This window comes from Rhinolophus sinicus, chromosome X, assembly GCF_036562045.2.
Source record: "Rhinolophus sinicus isolate RSC01 chromosome X, ASM3656204v1, whole genome shotgun sequence".
In the NCBI taxonomy this organism is placed as follows: Eukaryota; Metazoa; Chordata; class Mammalia; order Chiroptera; family Rhinolophidae; genus Rhinolophus; species Rhinolophus sinicus.
Window position 1 is genome coordinate 114,322,204 of NC_133768.1, and position 18,589 is coordinate 114,340,792.

Genomic DNA, 18,589 nt, shown 5'->3' on the forward strand with positions numbered 1-18,589 from the left:
CTGTGTACCCTGCGTGAGTGTTGGGGCGCGGCTTCCTTATTAAAGCACCTTCTGAGTCTGAGCAGAGGAGCAAAGAAAGTGGCACATAGAGCCCCGAACTTTGACACTTTCTGTCTTGTTAGAGTTTTAAAATTCCATTCTTAGGGCTACGGATTGGAGAGGGAGCAGAGGACCCCTGGCGCCAGGCATAACAGCAGCGACACAAAAACAAGAAGGTCCCAAAGGGAAGAGAAGATAGCGTCTCTGATCGGGATGCTGTCACAGCTGTCAATGCTCTTCTGCCAGGAGACTTCTGGAGCTCCCTGTTGCAGCCAGGGAAAGTTCAGGTTCAGTGCTGGCAGGCTTACCAAAGGCAGGCTGTGCCCCCACCTTTGAGCGGAAGGTGGGGTGAGGAGCCTCTGGCTAGAAGAAGGAGTTGCCTCTAGCTTGAATAGAACAGGGAGAACTTTTTCCTCGGGTTCTCAGTTTGGGGAGGATCAAGTGTCACAGCCCTGAGCCTCTGCGAGGCTGTTGTCAGGTAAAATACAGGTAGGGGATCTGAAATCTGTGAGGCCTGTAGGATGAGAAGCGTGAGCTACTCCACCCCACAGCCCTAAGCAGAGTAGTTGAACAGAGGGCTGGGTACACAGTTGTCAGTGTGAAGTGTTTAAGTCTCTATTCATCTGTGACTTGGGGTCTTGGTTTGTGTGGGAGGGCGGGGTGTGTGTGTGTTGGTCCTGGTGAGCTTGAATTAGTGGACTAGAGGCAACGGTCTGAAGTGCTGTGTTTGTGTTGAGTCTCTTCTTGCCCAGCCCTCCACCTTGGGAACGGGCATGCTGCTGGTTGCTGTACCTGTTTCCCCAACTGGCAGGGACTGTAGAACTGGATGTTAAGTTCCTCAGGGGCTCAGGGTGGCATTCGGCAAAGAACAGGGGGTTGGGAAGGAGCCGGACACAGGGAAGTTTAAATCCAGGCTCTGCCTCTCCTGTGCCCTTGGCCTCTCAGACTCTCCGTTTTCCCCTACCTTTTTCACTTCCCCGGATTAAGCGAGGGGATCCATGGCCAAGTGCTTCGTAAACTACCAATTGCCACACAAATGGTTAAGTGCATGTTCAGTGCTCGGTCTTGTGGTGGACACAGAGTGTGACCCCACCTTCAGCGACTCTACCATCTAGTTTGGAAGTTAGTGGCGTAAATAATACATGACACACCAAGTCTTTACCTTAGCGAGGGCTTTTAAAAACGAATTACTGTGAAGAATCTCAAACACACAAAAGTAGAGATGGTTAGTGTAATAAGCCCCCATGTGCTCCTCACCCAACTCCAACAACCAGTAGGCAATGGGCACTCAATCCTTCCCTAGTTACACCTTCATCTTGTTATTTTGAAATGAGTCCCAGAGACCTCAATTTATCTAGAAATAATTCAATATATAGCTCTAAATGATAGGGACTCATAAAAAATAGCCACGGTGCTACTATCACACCTAAAATAGTCCCTTAATATCACCAGACATCCTGGCACTGTTCAGATTTCCAGTGGTTAAAGAGGACATTTTGCCCTGAGAGGCCTGACCAGGGAGCAAGTGCTTTTGATTAAGGGGAAGATGAATGACAGAGGCAGTGACCTGAACCTTGGAAGAGAGGCTCAGGGAAGGTCCCAGTCGAAGCTTGAGGCCACTTGTGGAAACCCTATGCCCTGGTTCCCTAGAGGTAAAGGGGAGTTCTAACTCTCCCACTGGCCTCTCCAGTTCTAGGGCCACCCAGGAGCCTGGGGTGGGCAGGCCTGGGAGAGTTCCTGGGAGGCTGCTATCCTCCTGCCCCTCCCCTGGCCCTGGCCCTGGCCCCTGAGGCCAGTTTGGAGCAAAACAGGATGCATTCAGGATGAGCGTCTTTCCCAACTTGTCATCTAATCGCAGGGCCCCGCTTGGAGCTTCCTCTCTCATTCACGATAAAAACCCTCACTGTCTCGCTTTTCCCTCCAGCTCCAGTGAGGGTGTGCTGACTTCCTCCATATCCGGGCCAGCCCTCCCACCCTCATCCAGGCTTCTTCCCACCGCCCCAGAACAGGCTGTGAGAGGGAGGGAAAGACCCCACAAGTGATCGCCCTGCCTGCAGCCTCCTACCCTTGGGCTGTCCTTGGGAAAGAAGTGGCTCCTTTCCAACAAGCCTGGGGTCCTGCCACTGCTTGGTTAATGATTGAGCCACATAATAACCACCTTGGAAAGTCACCTCTTGGTGGTGGCCATTAACTAACTCCCTGTCCACTTCAGGCCTTAAAGGGACCCCATCCTGAACCTTCACCTTACCCCAAGGGGACATTAACATTCAGTCATGGGAACTTCTGGGGCCAATTAAACTCCTGCCCCTCTGTCTTCACGTCGGCAAACAGAAGCAGTTATTCACATTGCTTCAAGGGCACACGTTGAACTTAGGGGGTGAGGGGGCTGAGGTGACAGGGATTCAGATGGCCAGTGGGGTGAGGGTCTTTGTAGGCATCAGAGCCAGATGGGGTAGGGGTGTTTCCAGGAGCAGTTGACCCCGTGATCTCAATCTGAAAGTCTAAAACAGCAAGAAAGGCCCACCCAAAGGGTGTGCCATTCCTTGGGGTGGGATGGAGCTGTGTGTGTCTTTTCAGCACAGCTGTGGATCCGTCCACCCCAGGCCAGGATGTGACTGCCAGTTACACTACCTGTGTGTATGGCTGAAAGAGGAGGCCTTCCTCAGAGAGCCTGTATCTTAACAAGCCGTGTGACTTGGGAAGGGTCAGGATAAGACCCAGGTCCAATTTAGAAAGCTCTAGACCACAAGCAGGTTTCTGCAGTTTCGGTGAGACAAGAAGGAACCAACATTTCGTGAACGCTGTGGGCCCTACTATAGTCAGGAAACCTGGCTTCTAGGTGGCCTCTCCATAGCCACCACTCCATGAGTGACTTTAGAGAAGACATTTGCTTTCTCTGGGCCTCAGTTTCCACATCTTTAAAAGGGGCAGGGCAGGTGTCACAGACTCAGTGGTCTCTCAGGTTCCCTTCCAGCTGTGAACGTATGCATTCCTAGTCAAAGCCTCTTTCTTATCCACAAGGTGAAGCTGAGCTGCCACCGCATTCTGCCAGACCCACTCACTAAGTGTTGTGAGCTGGCTCGTCAGTTTGGGCTGGCTGCATCCTGTACTGCCAGAGCTTGGGTTTTCCATTGAGCATGGGCTTTTGTGCAGTTTGCTGTCTAGCCCCTCCCCATGTTTGCATCTGTCCTAGCTGGCCACCATCTGACCCATTCAGCCACAAGTTAATGAGTGACCTGCTCCCCCTGGGTAGTACCAGCCCAAGGTGCTGCTGGGATCCCAGATCTCTGTGGGAACCAGCCAAGAGTGTAGGCAGCTCCAGTCACCTTTACGCTTTCTCCCATGATACCCTGGAGTTAGGAAGCAGACCTTGCTCAGCGGTCCAATGCTCCTGAAGCAGGGGTCTTCCAGCCAATTACTCATTCACTTCCTGTGCATCCATCTTCAGTACCTGAAGCAGTGCTGCAAGGCAGTTGCTTTCATCCATGGAATGCCCCAAAGTTTTTTTTTTACGTCGAGCTAAACTCTGTCTCCCTGTGACTTCTACCTCTGGGCCCCAGCTCTGTTTCCGGGGACCATCTGGACCCCGTCTGCTCTCTCTGACCTTCTGGGGTCTGAGGAGAAAACCTGAGTCCCTCTGTGTCTTCTCCGGGCCGAATAGCCTCAGCTTCTCCAGGTGTTGCTCCCGGGACCTGAGACCAGTTCCCTTCCCAGCCTCATTACTGTCCTCTGCACATGCTACTGCTTGCGGCACTTGGGGTGGGAAATGGCTGTGTAGAAGGTCCTCACTCTCCTGTTTACTTCTGTCCTGAGCTTTTCCAGAGGAGCCCCCCCCCCCATATCTTTTTCTGGTGATTCCAGCAGGTCGATTCGGAACCCCAGAATCCTGGGTCCAAGCCCCTCACACAGCTCTCTCTGATTTGTTCGGCATTCAGGCCCAGCCAGCTCCCATGACTGGGGAGCCCTTAGAGGGTAGGGCCACCTTCTTGTGCCCCCACAGCAGAGGGCAATTGTAAGAGGAGGCGCTCACCTTGGTGAGTTGGCGGCAGTGTTGTATGTGGGGGCTGCCATGTATCCTGCTTTCCTGCCGCTTGCTTTCCTCTCGAGTTGTGGGGGTGGGGGAGGGGATATTTTAAGGAGCACTGAAGCCGGAAATGAATATGAGCCATGCCCACAGTGGCGCTTAGAAGGGTGAATCAGACAGGGAGGAACACCAACTCAGCCGTTCCTCTTCCAGCCGTCAGTGGCGATGACAACCATGCGTCGTCCCATTGCTTTCAAGTTTCCAAGGCACTTTCGCTTCCGTGATGCCACTCTGTTCTCAGAGCTGCCGGGTAAGATAGATAGTGTGCTGCCTCCACGGTGGTCCTTGGGGACCTCCACCTGAGACCCGGGCAGGAGAAGGGCAGGACCATTCAGAACCCAGGTCTCCTGATGCTCGGCCCTCCCTGTTTCCCCCAAACCACAGCTGGCAGCTCAGGCAGCTGGGGCTGACTCGGCAGCTTCCCCACCACAGAGCAACCTCTGCCCAGGCTGCAACTCGGTTCCCATGGTTGAGGGAACGACCTCCTGCGGAGGTGGCTGAGGATTTCCTGTCCTTTATCTGGGCTGGCCAAAGGCTGGCCTGTCTGAGGTGTGAAATAGGTGCTTGGAGCCAGCTTTTCTGCTCCAGGCTGCGGTCAGGTCAGGCTGGGGGAGGGGCAGGGAGCTTGGGAAGCCCTTGGCCCCAGACGTCTGTCCTGAGTGGCCCCCACCTGAGCAGAGCCTTCGAGATGAGAAGAACAAAAAGGGGCATGTGGGAAGGGGCTGAACTGTACACACGGTGCCTGGGGCAAGAGAGTGTCAGGTGAAGAGCAGGGGAGTCTGGTATACACAGTGCTGGGTGACTTGGGGCAAATTACTTAACCCCTGTGAACCTCCATTTTTCAGCTATAACATGGAGATATGTACCTACCTCATGGGGTTGTTGGGTTTTAGAGCCAATAGTACAAACAGAATTCTTATTATATTGTTTAGTGGTACTTTCTGCCACCTTGTCACTGCTCTTTTTCACTGACTGGGGATGTGCAGTGCCCAAGCATGCCACCTCCTGGGTATTAAGTCTGCGCTTTTCTGTCACTTCAGCGTCCGCCTCCTCCAGAAAAGCTGTCCCTGGCTATGCCCACCTCCAGAGCTCCCGTCCTCTAGCCTCCATTACTGGCCTTTATGACACTGTTCCAGGCTGTAGTAACGACGAGAACACCGATGAGAATAGTGAACTCTTCTAGATTCTCCCGCACCCCCAGGTGGACAGAGGGACAGGAAAGAAAACTGGAAGGGCCAGGTATTGATGCTCTAAAGCACAGCTGCATTGGGGTGCGGGGGAGGGTTGCAAGAGGGAGTTGGGGGGTGGTTCTGACAGCAGGCCCATGTGATTAGCACCTTCCAGCACTGTGGGGTGCAGACGAGGGTGCGAGTGGCATTGGGGAAGAAGAGACGCTTTAATGAGCTGTCTTGACAACCAGGCTGCAGTTTTTAGAAGGTGTGGGTGGTTAGAGGCAGGCAGGAGGCCGCATCCACTCTGTGATTCCTCCAGCTGCTGTGGTCCATGCTGGAATTGGGCATGTGGCGGGGGGCGGGGGGGGCTTTTGTCCAGAAGCTCTAGCCTCAGGGCCCTTGAGTGCTGCAAGCTTCCTTCTATAGGGCTGTACCATCTGCCAGCTCCACTGCTTTTGAGCTCATTAGCTTTTATCTTGTCTGCAAACAAGCCCCAGAGGGTGCTACAAAGGGGAGTCCGTCTTAGCCTCTTCCTCCCTGGCAAGGATGGGCCTGGTAGCCGCTCTGGCCAAGTACTCCAGGAGAGTTCAGCTTTTATTCAGTTTTCAGACCTTGGTGCCAACGTGGGGCCTGGCACGGAGTAGGTGCTCAATCCTATTAGTTGACTAAAGTGCATAGCCACGGGGGACTGGATTCGGAGGGGAGGCCTAGGGAGGCTGACATGGTAACAGATCAACAGGAGGGCGGGGAACATTTTGGCGGGCTCCTGGCCCCATCCGTGTCCAACAGAAGCCCCGTGACCCTTCCATAGGCTCAGGTCCCCCTCCTTGTGCAGTAGGCCTGCTTTGGACAGGGCTATTGTGGGGACCAGATGATATGTGGGATGATCAGGTGCTTTGTCCACTATGGGAATTTACTTCAGACTAAGGGCTCATACTGGGAAAAGCCCGGCATATGTTTTTGTGTCTATGGCCTAGGCAATTTCTCGTCATTAATGAGGAGGATTCTCGCTTGGTGGTTCTGAGTCTGGAGCCAGACTGCCTGGCTTTGCACTTGATCCACCACTTCTTAGCTGCTGACCTTGGGCAAGTTCCTTGCTGTCACTGGGCCTCAGTTTTCTCATCTGCCAAATGGAGAGGTTATCAGAGCACTTGCCTCACAGGGTGGTTGTGAAGTCTATGATAGAAGCCACATAAATGTTTCCCCTTTGCCCCACCATGGCCTGAGCATGCATGTTGTCACCTCCTGCCCTCTCCTTTGTGCTCAGGTCACAGGGTCTGCTTGGCTGTCTGGTCGGCCAGCCACAGGGCTCAGGGGACAGCTTGTGTCCACTGGCTTCCAGAGGGAGAAGGGGCGCCAGCTGAGCAGGCTACTTCTCTCAAGCCCATTTCCTTTGTGTCAGAGACAGTTTTCTCTGGATCTCAGGGTGGGGACAGGCTCCTTCAAGGCATTTCCTGTCCCGGAGTTTATATTTGGCCTCAGAAAAAGGAAAAGGAAGCAGGCAAGGGGCGGGGGATGTAGAAGTGGTGGCACCGGGTCAGGGAGAGCGCCAAGACTTTGCAGGCCAAGAGAGGGAAGCAGGAGATGGCGCATGTCCTTTCTCTCCAGTCAGCTGGGATGTCCTTGCAGGAGCTTGGGATAGGAAAGTGAAGTGCTATTGAGGCCAGAGTGCCTCCACCCTCAGGGCGAGTTTATCTTCCCTTCTCACACCTGTGGGTTGTAGTTCCTGGCAGTGCTTTCTGCCCTGGAACAAGGTGTTCTGGCCGTGCGCTGAGTTGCAGGTGTGTGCTCACGTCTGCATCCTTGCTGTGGGGATACCAAAGGAGGGCGTGGGGTCAGAGGCCCACACACTGTTTAGTTGGGAAGCAGGACTTCCTGTGTAGGTGTTGCCAGAACATTCAGTAGCCCTTACCACATTGCACTGAGGATGCTGAGACCAGTGGGACCCAATGCAGTGGAGCTCTGATTGAATGAGGGAGACAGACTCGAGTGCTGCTGAGAAGGTAGTGGAAATGTGTAGGGGGCCGTTTAATTTAACTCAGCCATTGGGTGCTAGGGGGTGGTGAGAGGTCAGGGAAGGAAGTCTTCACGGGAGGGGATGTTTGGCCTCCATCCTGAGGCATAATAGGAGTTTGTAGCTTCAAGTCAGGCTGGGTTAAGTGCCAGGTAGAAAGCAGTCTAAGATATCTGTCATGGGCTGTGGGCAGTGGGGAGCCTGTTAGGTCGCAGACTAGGAAAGTGGCCAGGTCAGGACTGGGCTCTTGGAAGGAGAAGCTGGCAGGACGACCTGTTGAAAGGAGAGACTTGAGGCTGGGAACTTGGAGGACTGAAATAATCCAGGCATGAGAACCTGGAGCACGGCTGCGTGTGGGAAACCATGACCATTCAGTGGAAAAGTGGATAGAACTTGGTGACTAAATACATGAGTGGAGAGAGGACAGACCAGGATGACTGGAGATCTGCCTAGATGTTTGGTGTCTTTGGAGGCAGGAAATTAGGAGAGCCAGCTTGGGAGGGGAAGATGGCTTTGGTCTTGATCCTCACTGAGGACCCTAACTTGAGTCTCCCAGAAGAGAATGTGTAGCCACTGCCAGTCACCTCTACCTCTGCTCTGGATCTAGATTTTGGTGAATGGCCATTAGAAGACAGGGAAACTGAGGCTCAGGTAGAGGTAGGAGCTTGTCCAAGGTCACCTGACAAGTTCCTAGTGGAGCTAAGGCCAGAATGTGGTTCTCCTGACCTTCTATCCACTACTCTTCCATACCGCAGTGGAGACCAGTTCCCACTGGTTTAACATCTGCCCCAGACTGGTTAGGCTGTCATCTCTTGCCTCCAGACTGGGGACTGGAGGGAATGAAGTAGCATGTGGCTTATGAAAACACCTGTCTTTCCTTGTCACTATGACCTTGTCTGAGCACCTGGGACTGGGCTGGGGGCAGGATCCCCTGGGGGCAAGAAAGCTAATGGAGAGCGTGCAGCAGAACAGGTGGCAGCTTTGACCTTCGCTGTCACAGGGAAGCCCTGGGCCAGGCAGGAATGTCAGCTGCCTGCTTTGGCCCTGCTGTATCTAGTGCTAGCCTAGGTGACCACAGGCCTGGCCAACCCTGGACCCAGATTCTCAAGCAGCCCCAGGAGGCCAAGGATCTGTTTAGCCACCACACCCTTATGACCCTCCCTCACGTACAGCTGTGTACTGGAGCTCAGGCCACAGCTTCATGGGGGGAGGGGCACGGTTGGTGGTTCCTTGTGTAACTTCCATATTTATAAAAACTCCAAACTAGAACTGCCAGGTCTCCTTAGCTGACTCTGCAAGGGGTCTGCAGTGTCTAAAGACAAGGGATCTCCATTGAATATTGTGTCCATTCTTCGCCTCACCCCCCGGGACATCCCCAAGGTGGGGTGGAGCTGCCTGGAAGTGCCTGAGGCCCTCAGGTAAGGTCTCACACTTCAGGCCTGGAATCAGTGGGGGACTGTCCTGCTCATTGTAGGATGTTTAGCAGCATCCCTGGCATCTACTCAGTAGATGCTAGTCGCATCCCTCCCCCGTTGTGACAACCAAAAATGTCTCCACACATTGCCAAAGCTCCCCGAGGGGAGAGGGGCATAAATTGTCCCCGGCTGAAGAATCCCTGTGGCCCTGTGGCCTTGGATGCAGATGTTAAGGCCTGCCACTGGCCAGCAAGAAGATTCAGTGGCTTCATTCATTGTCACCCAGTCCCATAGCCTTGTACCCTCCTGGGCCATTTGCCTTTGTGCCTCAGTTGTGACAGGGAAACTCCAAAAGTGTTGCTCACATGGACCCAGGAGCTTGGCTTCTGAACAGATGTAGTAGGGGCCCCGCGTTCTGCCCGCTGACCTAACAAGCCGAAGGCCAGCCAGTGTCTAGTACTGCCAAGCCAGGCCGCTGGAAGCCCGGCGGCCCTTGCTGTGGTGCGCCTCCTGTGAGGTTTGGAATGTGGGGTGAGAGCTATTTTGGGCTTGTCTCCCTCCCTCTGCCTCCCTCCCCTGTAAGTATCTAGTCAGAGTTGTGATTCCAGCCAAGAGCAGCCAGAGCAGGGACACGAGTGTACCCGACCTCCCAGTGGATGGGATATTGCAGACCCCCCCGAATGTCCGCTCCCGGGTTGGGAGGGGAAGTCCTAGCCGTCCTGGAATCCCATGACAGCTCTTAGTATGGGCCCTTGTGAAGGCCCCTGTCCCTTGGTCCCACAGAGAGAGATGTGGCATAGCCAGGCAATCACCTGTTGCAGCATCTCTACCAGGGTCACTGCCAACCCAGAGAGCCCCTTTGTGCAAGTTCAAATGAAGCTCCACCACTGATGGATCCAAGACTTGAGGCTGGACGGGCCCACTTCTTTTGGTGTAGGCCACTTATGGGAGGGTGAGATGGGCTGGTCATAAGCACTTGCAGCCAAGTGAGGTGTAAGCCCTCTCCCAGAAGGCCAGCATCTCCTCAAGGAGGTCCGTCTCTAGGAATGGAGGCAGGCAAAGGAAACAGGCCTTGCATCAACCAAGACAAGTGGTCAGAGGAGCTATCTGTCAGGACGTAGCATTTCTCAGGGGCAGCAGCGGGGCCTAGAGTGGTAGGCGGCCCCTTTGCCTGTCTTGGGTACCAGCTGAGCCCACCTTGAGAACTTGGGTTGGTACATAGACAGCAGTATTGCAGGTGTTTGTCCACCGCCTTGGAATGCTTTCCGCCTGTGCTCACTGAAGGTGGGAGAGTCCATGCTGATACCAGATCTGTTTCAGGGACAGTCATCCTGCTGTGAGGGCCACGGATGAGATGCCTTTCCAGATAAGGCGCTAAGTACGGTAAAGGAACCCCACCCGTTGGTTGGGAGCTGCCTTAAGGAGCAGGTCAGCTGTTTGAATCAATTACTCCCACAAACACCCATAGACCTGCCCTCTGGTCCTACCACATGGATTCATATTTCTGCTAATTGCCCTCTCCTGCTCCTGCTCTCGGACCTGGAGGGAACGTGGGCCAGTGATTAGAACAGCCTGAGTTTGTCTCTGGCTAGAATCTTTCCAGAGACCTATGCTGTGGCTTTTCAGCAGGCCACATCTGTTTAGCTCAGTGGTTCTCTATCTTGGCTGCACTTTAGAATCACCTGGAGAGTTCTCAAAAACAAACAGAAGCAATCCTCTCCCTAGAGATTCTAATTTAATCGATCGTGACTGGGGCGCTGGCACTGGCATTTTTAAAAGCTCCCCGGATTCTAATGTCCAGCCTGAATCGAGAGGTTACGACTGTGGCCCTAGGAAAGACACTATGATCTGGGTCTTCATGACATCCACCCATTGCTTATGACGGCCCACTGAGTGACCGACCACAAGGCTTAAGGACTCAAGTTCCCCAATAGGGACGTGAAGAGAGTGGGTCTGGTGACAATGGCAGGGGGAGTCCTGGTTTCCCAAAGCTTAGCTGTCTAGTGCGTTGTCTTTTCCTCCTAGCTTTCTTTCTCACTTCTTCACAACTAGGACATGGTATCGGAACTGAGCCTAAAAGACTGCGAACACAGTTCAACTAGTGCTCACAAAAGCAGCCCTCTGTAATGACAACTTTCAGACAGACATTTGCAAAACCAGACAGTAACCAGGAAGGTCGGCTGGAACGGTTTTAGTCCTCACTGTGTAGATTTGGAAAGCAAAGCTCGGCAGATGAAGCAAGTTGCCTAAGATGACTTAGGCAGCAAGTAGGGAGCGGCGTGATTGGAGAAAGGTTTTTCTCCAGCTCAGTTATCACGGTTGGCCATGACTGCATTTCCTCCGTGGGGAATGTTGCTGCATTTCTCCTGGGTATGTGAACTCTACCCTCACGTACATAGAGCAGCTCAAGCACAGAAGCCCTGCTTTTGTCCTCATGCCATCCTTCTCTGAGTAGCAAAGTGCTCCATGCTAAGAGACCCCTGGGCCATGGCCTGTGTAAGTGTACGTGCGGACACCATCACTGACCTCGGAAACCGTCCACTGCTCAGCCAGTCCTTCCATGCTCCCTTCAGGAGACCTGTGAGTGTGGCCCTGGGACCTGATTTGACTCCAGAGCTCTCTACTATGCTCTCTCCCCCAAATCTATGGCTCAGATCTGCTGGGTCCCTCCCAAGGGCTAGAGTCTGGGCTTAAATCTCAGTGGAATCCAGCTTGTGCCAGCTGAGTGCTATCTCTGACCTGTCCTGGCATATCACCCTGTTCTTGGCCAGAGCACAGCTTGTGGAATATGGCAGTGGAAACTGTTGGAATCTGCACATCTGGACAGAGGCAGGACCAGGGGCCACAGACATTCCTACATCACTCGCCTCAGCCTGCCCGGTGTCACTCTCCCGCCAGGCACATAAGGCAATCCTCATCAGGCCGCCTGGGCCCCAGCCCCAGGGGAGTTGATTCTTCTGGGGGTGGGTGGTCACTCCTGGCCCCAGCCTGGGCAGGCTGGGACGGGTGGGAGGGACGAAGGCAAAATGCCATTTTGCCGTAGCTTAGCCCTTAATCACTAAGACATATGTCCCAGACTGCTTCATCTGGGAGGTAGCCTCGGGGCCTCCCAGCTCTCCATGGGGTGGTGTGTTGTCCGGAGCCAATGTCCCTGACATCCTGTTGGGCAATAACCTATTACATTCTCCAGATTCCTGCCATGAGGGCTGCTGGGGATTCAGTCTGGAGCCCTGCCGTAAGCTCCTCCACTCTTTTGTCTTTTGGAGCTGTTGTGGCCTCCGAGACTTCTGCCTCCTAACCCACTTCCCTGAGCCATTTGGCTCCAATTGTGAAAGGGATTTGGATGTGGCCACTTACCAGACCCAGAAGGGGACGCTAGGTGGGCTTCTTTCTCCCATTTCCTTTTTTTCTTTTGGGAGGCTTTGGGCAGAGGGGGGAGGGGACTCGTCTGGTGAGTGCTTGGTAGTAGTGTCAGGGTCTTTGTGTCTCTCCAGTATTTTATTGAATGCTCTTAGTAGCTATTAGAAGTGGATTCCATCGCCCTTATTTTACAGAGGAGGAAACTGAGTCTTAGAGAGGTTAAACAACTTGCCCAAAGTCAGAGAGCGAGTGAGTGATGGCCCCAGGATTTGAACTCAGGCTTGTCACTCCACTAGACCAGAAAGGGCAGAAAGAAATGTTTGGGGACCTGGAGTTGATTCCTTTGAGTCTAAGCCCGTGTTTACCTGGCATCTGAGGGTGGATGGGCATAATGTGATGGAAAAGAGGGCTGGACATGGAATTTTGAGATCAGGGTCTCAGTCTCAGTTGTGAAACTTAATTGTGTGGCTTGGAAAAGTCCCCTGGGCCTCAGTATGCCCCTACTGTAGCGTTTTAAAAATACTCTTTTGGAGTGTCCTACCACAGACCAATTAAACCAGCCTCTGGGGATGGGGCCCTGGGGAATTGGTGGTGTACAAACTTCTTAGCTGATTGTAACGTGTTTCCAATGGTGAGAATCCTTGAGCTGAGTGATTTAGGCCAGCGCTTCTCAAACTTTCATTTGCATGCAAATCACCTGAGTATCAGGTTCAATGGTAGTTCAGATCAGTAGGCCTGGGACTCTGCGTGTCTAACAAGCTCCCAGGTGATGCTGCCGCTGCTGGTCCAGGGAGCACACTCGGAATAGCAGGGGTGATAGAGCCCTAGGTAGGAATGAAACAAAGTGGCACCCACCTGAGTGAGCTGGTCTCCTTCACGCCTAGCATTAGGGGAGCAGGCAGCCCGCCACTCTCCCATAGGCTATGTGGCTTGGGCACATGGTGCAAGGTACAGGACTTCATCACGGTGCTCTCCCAGCCCTCTCAGGCTTAGGAAGGAGCATGGGACTGATGGACAGGCAGGTGCCTTCTCTCGCCTTCCCTCTCCTCCTCTTTGTTCGTCCTGGGGTTCCCCTGCCTGGGGTGGCCATACCAGGCTCATGTGTCTTTAGCTCTCACTGTTCCCTTCTGTGCCCTCCTTTTGGCAGGTTCAATCTGGCCCCTCCTTTGGCACCTCCACGTTGCCTTAATGATAGGAAAGCAGAGCTGGCTGTTGGGAAGAGCTCTGAGGATGGGGAAGGGCCTTCTCCCAGGTGTGTGGCAGGAGTAGGAGACTGGGGTGTGGTCATAGCAGCCAGCTGAGCTGCCCTGCCAGCGAAACCATGTCCCTCAAATGCTCCCTGGGTGGGCGTGAAGGCTCCTTAAGGGTATGCAAGTGTATGAGCCCATGCCAAGCCATGTGGATCGTGGACATAAGGAAATGGCTACAGATGCTGGGGCGGCACACTCCCAGAAATGCACAGGTGTGCATCCCCGCCCCATCCCTGTCTGCCCCCAAAGCCCTCCTGGGCTCCCGTGGCTGCAGAGCCTTCCATTGTCCCTGTCAAATCCTCATTAGTGTGTGACCCTTAAGGAGCCTATTACTTTTTCTGACCAACTTCCACGTTCCCACATACTTTCCTTCCTCCTCTACCCACACAGCATGTCTGAAATACTGATTTGTCCTTTAAGTTACCAGTTCCGGCTGCCAGGATCTCATCCTGAATTTCTCTGTGGGAGAGTACTGGGAAGAGAGAGCACTTCCCGTCTTGGAAAAACCCCACCAGTCTCCTTGGAGTGGCCTGGTCACATGTGCTGAGAAAATGAAGGAAATGGGGCCCAGACTGTGTGACAAAGCAGCTCTGCTGAGCCAGCAGCTGCCCTGCCCCCATGCTAGGCCGCAGGGTCCCAGCCCCACTGCTCCCAGGCACCACCTGGGTAGGGAACAAATAGCTGCCTGGGCAGTCCCAGGGCTTCGCTGCTGGTACTCAGCTTACGCTGGGCCAAGAGGGCCTCCTCTGTGCTTCAGTCCAACTTCGTGTCTCCACTGAGGCTGGCAGGGATGCCCTGCTGGCAGGCACTCCCAGAGCAGAGGCGGGAGGCTGACCCAGCCGTCGCCCTCCAAGACGCCCACAGGTCAGCAGTGTGTCAGCATGACAGGCAGCACTGGGTAATGCTGCAAATAGGCCAGCCACTGAGGAGAGCTGGGGCCATCCTGGGAGCTTCCCAGGGCAAGGGAGCTGGGAACTTGATGAGTGGTAGGGGAGGAAGAGCCCTGGGGCAGCCACCATGTCCGAAGGGTAGGAACCCTGAGCGGGAGTCAGACTGGCCCCAGCACTGCTACCCTGTCAACTGTGAGATCATCAACTGTGACACCATAGACCAGCCCTTCCTTTCTGAGCCGGTTTGGAGATCCGTGAAACGGGGAAAGTAAAGCCTTCTTCAGAGCTTGTTGTGTGCATTAAATGCGATTTGGTTGTCAAAGTGCTGGAGAATGTTAGGTATGATGAGGGTGAAAGAGAACCATAATTGCTGAACATTTCGTGTCCCTAGCTGGCCTAGTCAGTCTACACAGATCACAGAAGGCGATGGCTCCCCGAGGAACAGGGGTGAAGACACAGTTGTGCGTTTCCTCCCCAGCAGCACTCCTTGACCCCAGAGGGTCCTGGCAGTTGCTGCTGTTGGTGGGTTCTGTTCTTGGGCAGGGGCGGGAGAGTGGCAGAGGCTTGGGATAGGCAAGGACTGAGGCTCCAGAAAGGGGGCTCAGTATGGACGGGAAGTGGGTCTTGGGGAGCTGAGGGTAAGTCCTACCTGGCTGGAGCATGAAGGCAATACACCAGCCCTCTGAGCTTCTCTTGCCATTTCCGGATGATGAGAACTAGAGGTGCCTGCCTGTTGGACGTGACACCGCATGCACCCATCACCCCGCTAACCCCACTTCTCCACCTTATTCTCCCCCTGTTCTGTTTTAGAAGCTGAGGCCAAAAAAGCATGCGAGTGGCTCCGAGCAACAGGATTCTCTCAGTATGCTCAGCTTTTTGAGGGTAAGGCTTCTCTTCCCCCGCCCCCAAACTTTCCTCATCCCTCCGTGTTTTTTCACCTGTACGATGGGGCACACCAGATTCTCTGACTGCCCTGTTTGTAGTTCCACCTACATCACTGTCCCTACTAGCTGGCTCTCATCAGCTCTCACAAGCTCTGGCGTCTCCCAGGTGTTAAAATACCTGGTCTTGACCACAACCACTGCTTCGTACCGCTTCTGCAGGCGCCAGTTGCATGGATGTGGCCCTGCCCTCACCTCCCCTCCCCCATGGCCTCATTTCTCCGCCGGCCTTCTTCATCTTCCTTTTTCTTTAGCATCGTTCCTACTTGCTTGTCTCCACTTGCCCTCTTGTGCCCACATCCCCACTACACTTCTCTCAAAAGCGTTCAGTGTACTTGGCCGCTCACTTCAGCTTCTAGAGACCCTCCCTCTGACTGTCTCTCCGGCCGCTGCTCTCAGCCTCCTTAGTTGAGTGCCATTCCTCTAAATGATAGCCAAACATTGAGGTGTCCCAGGGCTATATGCTGGCCCCTCTGCTCTCTCAACATTTCTTTCCCAGGAGATGCTTGTCCAGGCACCGTCTATATTCTGGTGACTCCCAAATGTCTGTCTGTCCAGGTTTATCTATTCAACTGCCAATTAAGTATCTCAACTCAGATGTCAGTTGGCTCTAAATCTGAACCCCTGATGGCATCACCACCCATGCAAGCCCCACATCCGGAAATCATCCTCAATTCCTCTTTTCCTTTGCCCCTGTAGCTAACCTTTCAGCAGGTTCCTTCTCCCTCCAGACTATATCTTGAATCGATCCACTTCCTACCACCTTCACTGCCACATCAATGTGACGTGCGTCACCCCTCGGCTGGCCTACAGTACCACCTCCTTGCTGTGAATGCACAGAAGCTGGAGCACCTCACTGTGTCCCTCCTGTGCTCTGACTGTGGCCCTTCTCCGCTGGCTTCCGTCACACTTAGAAAGATGGCCCTTTACTCCTCTCCCCTGTGCTCACCATGCCCCAGGCTCCTTTCCATCATGAGCTCACTCCGGGCCCTTTCCATCTTCAGAAGCTTCATGTGACTGCTGCCACGAACTCTTTCCAGGTTCTTTGCACCGTGGGCCCCTTTTCATTCTTCAGGAGTCAGCCCAGAGGTCACTGCCCCCAAAGGCCTCTGCTGACCGCCTCCCTATGAGGAGCCCCCGCCCAGCCTCTCTTTACCCCATCACCTTGGCTGATGTCTTTTGTAGCATTTATTCCTGCATTCTCTTGTTTGTGTCACATATTGTTTATTGTCTGTTATCCCCAGGAGAGTGAAAAGTCCAGAAGGCTGGGACCATTTCTGTTTCATTCACTGTTGTGTCCCATGTCTGGCACAAAGGAGGTGCTCAATGAACATTAGCAAATGAATAAATCGGCTCTTTTTACCAATAAGGCAGAGAGGTGTGAGAATTCCTGGCTGCTCTCTTCTCCTCCCCTGCTCCTTACTCTCTCCCCTCCCCTCCTGAAATCCCAGGGACTGGGCCCCCCTGCTCTGGGTAGCAGTGGGAAGTGTTTCTTCTGTCCTCACTCTTTCTCTGCTCCCCCAGCTCACCTTGCACCAGAGAGGAGGTTCCCTGTCTGAGCAGCCCAGATTTCAAAAGGGACTGGGAGGGGGGCATGTTGGCTCTATGCAGCCACCGAGGGCCTCAGGTCTGCAGTTGCCCATGGATCTGCTTCAGTGACTTATGGGGCCTCTCATCCACCTTTCCCCTGACGGCCTACTTGAGCTCCCTGGGCCCTTCTTTCCTCCAGGCTTCCTCTGCTCTGTTTCTCCTGGCCTGCCTCCCTGCTTCCCCAGCTTCCCCCTTCCAGCCCAAGGGCCGCTGGCAGAGATTCTGACCTACCGCCCTCAACTCATCTTGCCTTCTCTGCCACACAGAAGGTTCGTTTCCCCTGGATCTTGGCTCTGTGAAGAAGGACCACGGTTTTCTGGACGAGGACTCTTTGGGGGCCCTTTGCAGGTAGGGGGGCTGAGGGCCAGGTCTGGGAGGTCGGGGCCTGGCTTGGGGCTTCCTTGTGGAAAACAAGCAATCCCGTTCGCCCTAACAGAGGAGAGGCCCCGCCTGTTAACAAAGCTCATCTACGGCAGTCACTCCACTCACTGTCTTCTGGGTCTGTGACACCCTCAGCCACCCAGGCACTCGAGCTGGAAAGCTAGGATCTGGCCTTGGTTCTTTTCTCCCTTCAGTTAGATCCCCCAGACCATCCTCTGATCTGTTCCCTCTCTACTTACACCAGCTTGGCCCTTGTTTGCGGCCAAATCATGACTTCTTGGATCCATTACTGCCTCCTAACTAGCCTTCCTGCCTTCCATCTCTGCATCCTCCTCCTCGTCCTGGGCCAGCCTCCCAACGGCCACTAGAGTCAGTTTCCAGGCGGGCACGCCTCCGCTTAAACTGTGTTAGTGCCTGAAGGGAAAAATGCAAAGTGTTTTTAGTGTGACAGCTGAGGCCCTTCGCAGTCTGGTTTTGACTGACCTTATCTGCCTCAGTCCCTGGTCTCATACTCACACTGGTGTGTTTATTGGCTGTTTCCCCGTCTACCTTGTCCCAGGCTCCTCTGGAAGCCTGGCACATGAGTCCCTGTATCTGTCTCCCTCAGCATCCCATTTCTGTCTTCCAGGAAGCCTTCTCTGACTATACCCCCCTCTGGTCATGGAACTGCCTTGTCCCAGCCTCTGTGTGCCTGCTGTGCATTCTGTCCTGCTGTGTGGTGGTTTGCTTCCTGTCCCATCTCTGGAGTGGTTGCTTTCTACATGTAAAAGCTCTCAGAGTCCAGCGGCCACAATCTCCCCAATATCATGTCTGGCACTGAAACCTTCCTGAACACTGGGGCTTGGGAGAAGTTTCGATGGCTGCGCGTGTGAAGTAGTGGATGACACCTTTGGAGTGTCTTGGTAGGCTATGCCCTGCAGGCTTTGGGGGTTAGCATGCTTGGGTGAACACTGCCTCATTTTCTTGCAGGAGGCTGATGACCTTGAACAATTGTGCCTCGATGAAACTGGAGGTTCATTTTCAATGCAAACAGGTGAGGCATGGCAACAGTGGGGAACCCAAGACATGCACAAACCACTTGGAAAGTAGCTCCAGTGTCCTGGGAGTCTGGGGCATCCAGAGCAGTGCCTTGTTCCAGACTGGGAATGGGGTGTAGGGGGCTGTATGATGCCTCTGGGTTTTGGCCTGATCTAGTTGCTGAAGTGTGATAAGTACCCTGGCCCGTGGCCTCACGCGCCCACCTCAGCCCACCTCTCCCTCCTGGGTTTGCTAACAACTTGACCTAGAGATGGCCCCTCCTCAGGGAAATCCATCTGCCTCTCCTCCCTGCTCTGTGATGGCAAAAATTCCTTGAGTAGGGGGTAGAGACAGAATAATGTGATAGAAAAATCATGGCCTGCATGGTTTTAGAAGTTAGGGTCCTCAACCCCAACCACATAAAGTCCTTTCCCTC

The 18,589-nt window shown here is 53.9% G+C and overlaps 1 protein-coding gene across 5 annotated transcripts in view; it reads left to right on the forward strand.

The window, feature by feature from the left end:
* Nucleotides 1-18,589, forward strand: part of STARD8 (StAR related lipid transfer domain containing 8) — a 69,352-nt gene that overhangs the window by 42,000 nt on the left and 8,763 nt on the right. For 3 of the 5 annotated variants that reach the window (XM_019753600.2, XM_019753599.2, XM_019753601.2), the window contains 3 exons: nt 15,035-15,106; nt 17,022-17,103; nt 18,106-18,169. In XM_019753600.2, coding sequence (XP_019609159.2) covers nt 15,035-15,106; nt 17,022-17,103; nt 18,106-18,169 — 218 coding nt within the window. Of the gene's footprint in view, nt 1-7,255; nt 7,299-15,034; nt 15,107-17,021; nt 17,104-18,105; nt 18,170-18,589 lie in introns of those variants that run through there. The other 2 variants (XM_074323222.1, XM_019753602.2) reach the window with 2 other exon arrangements.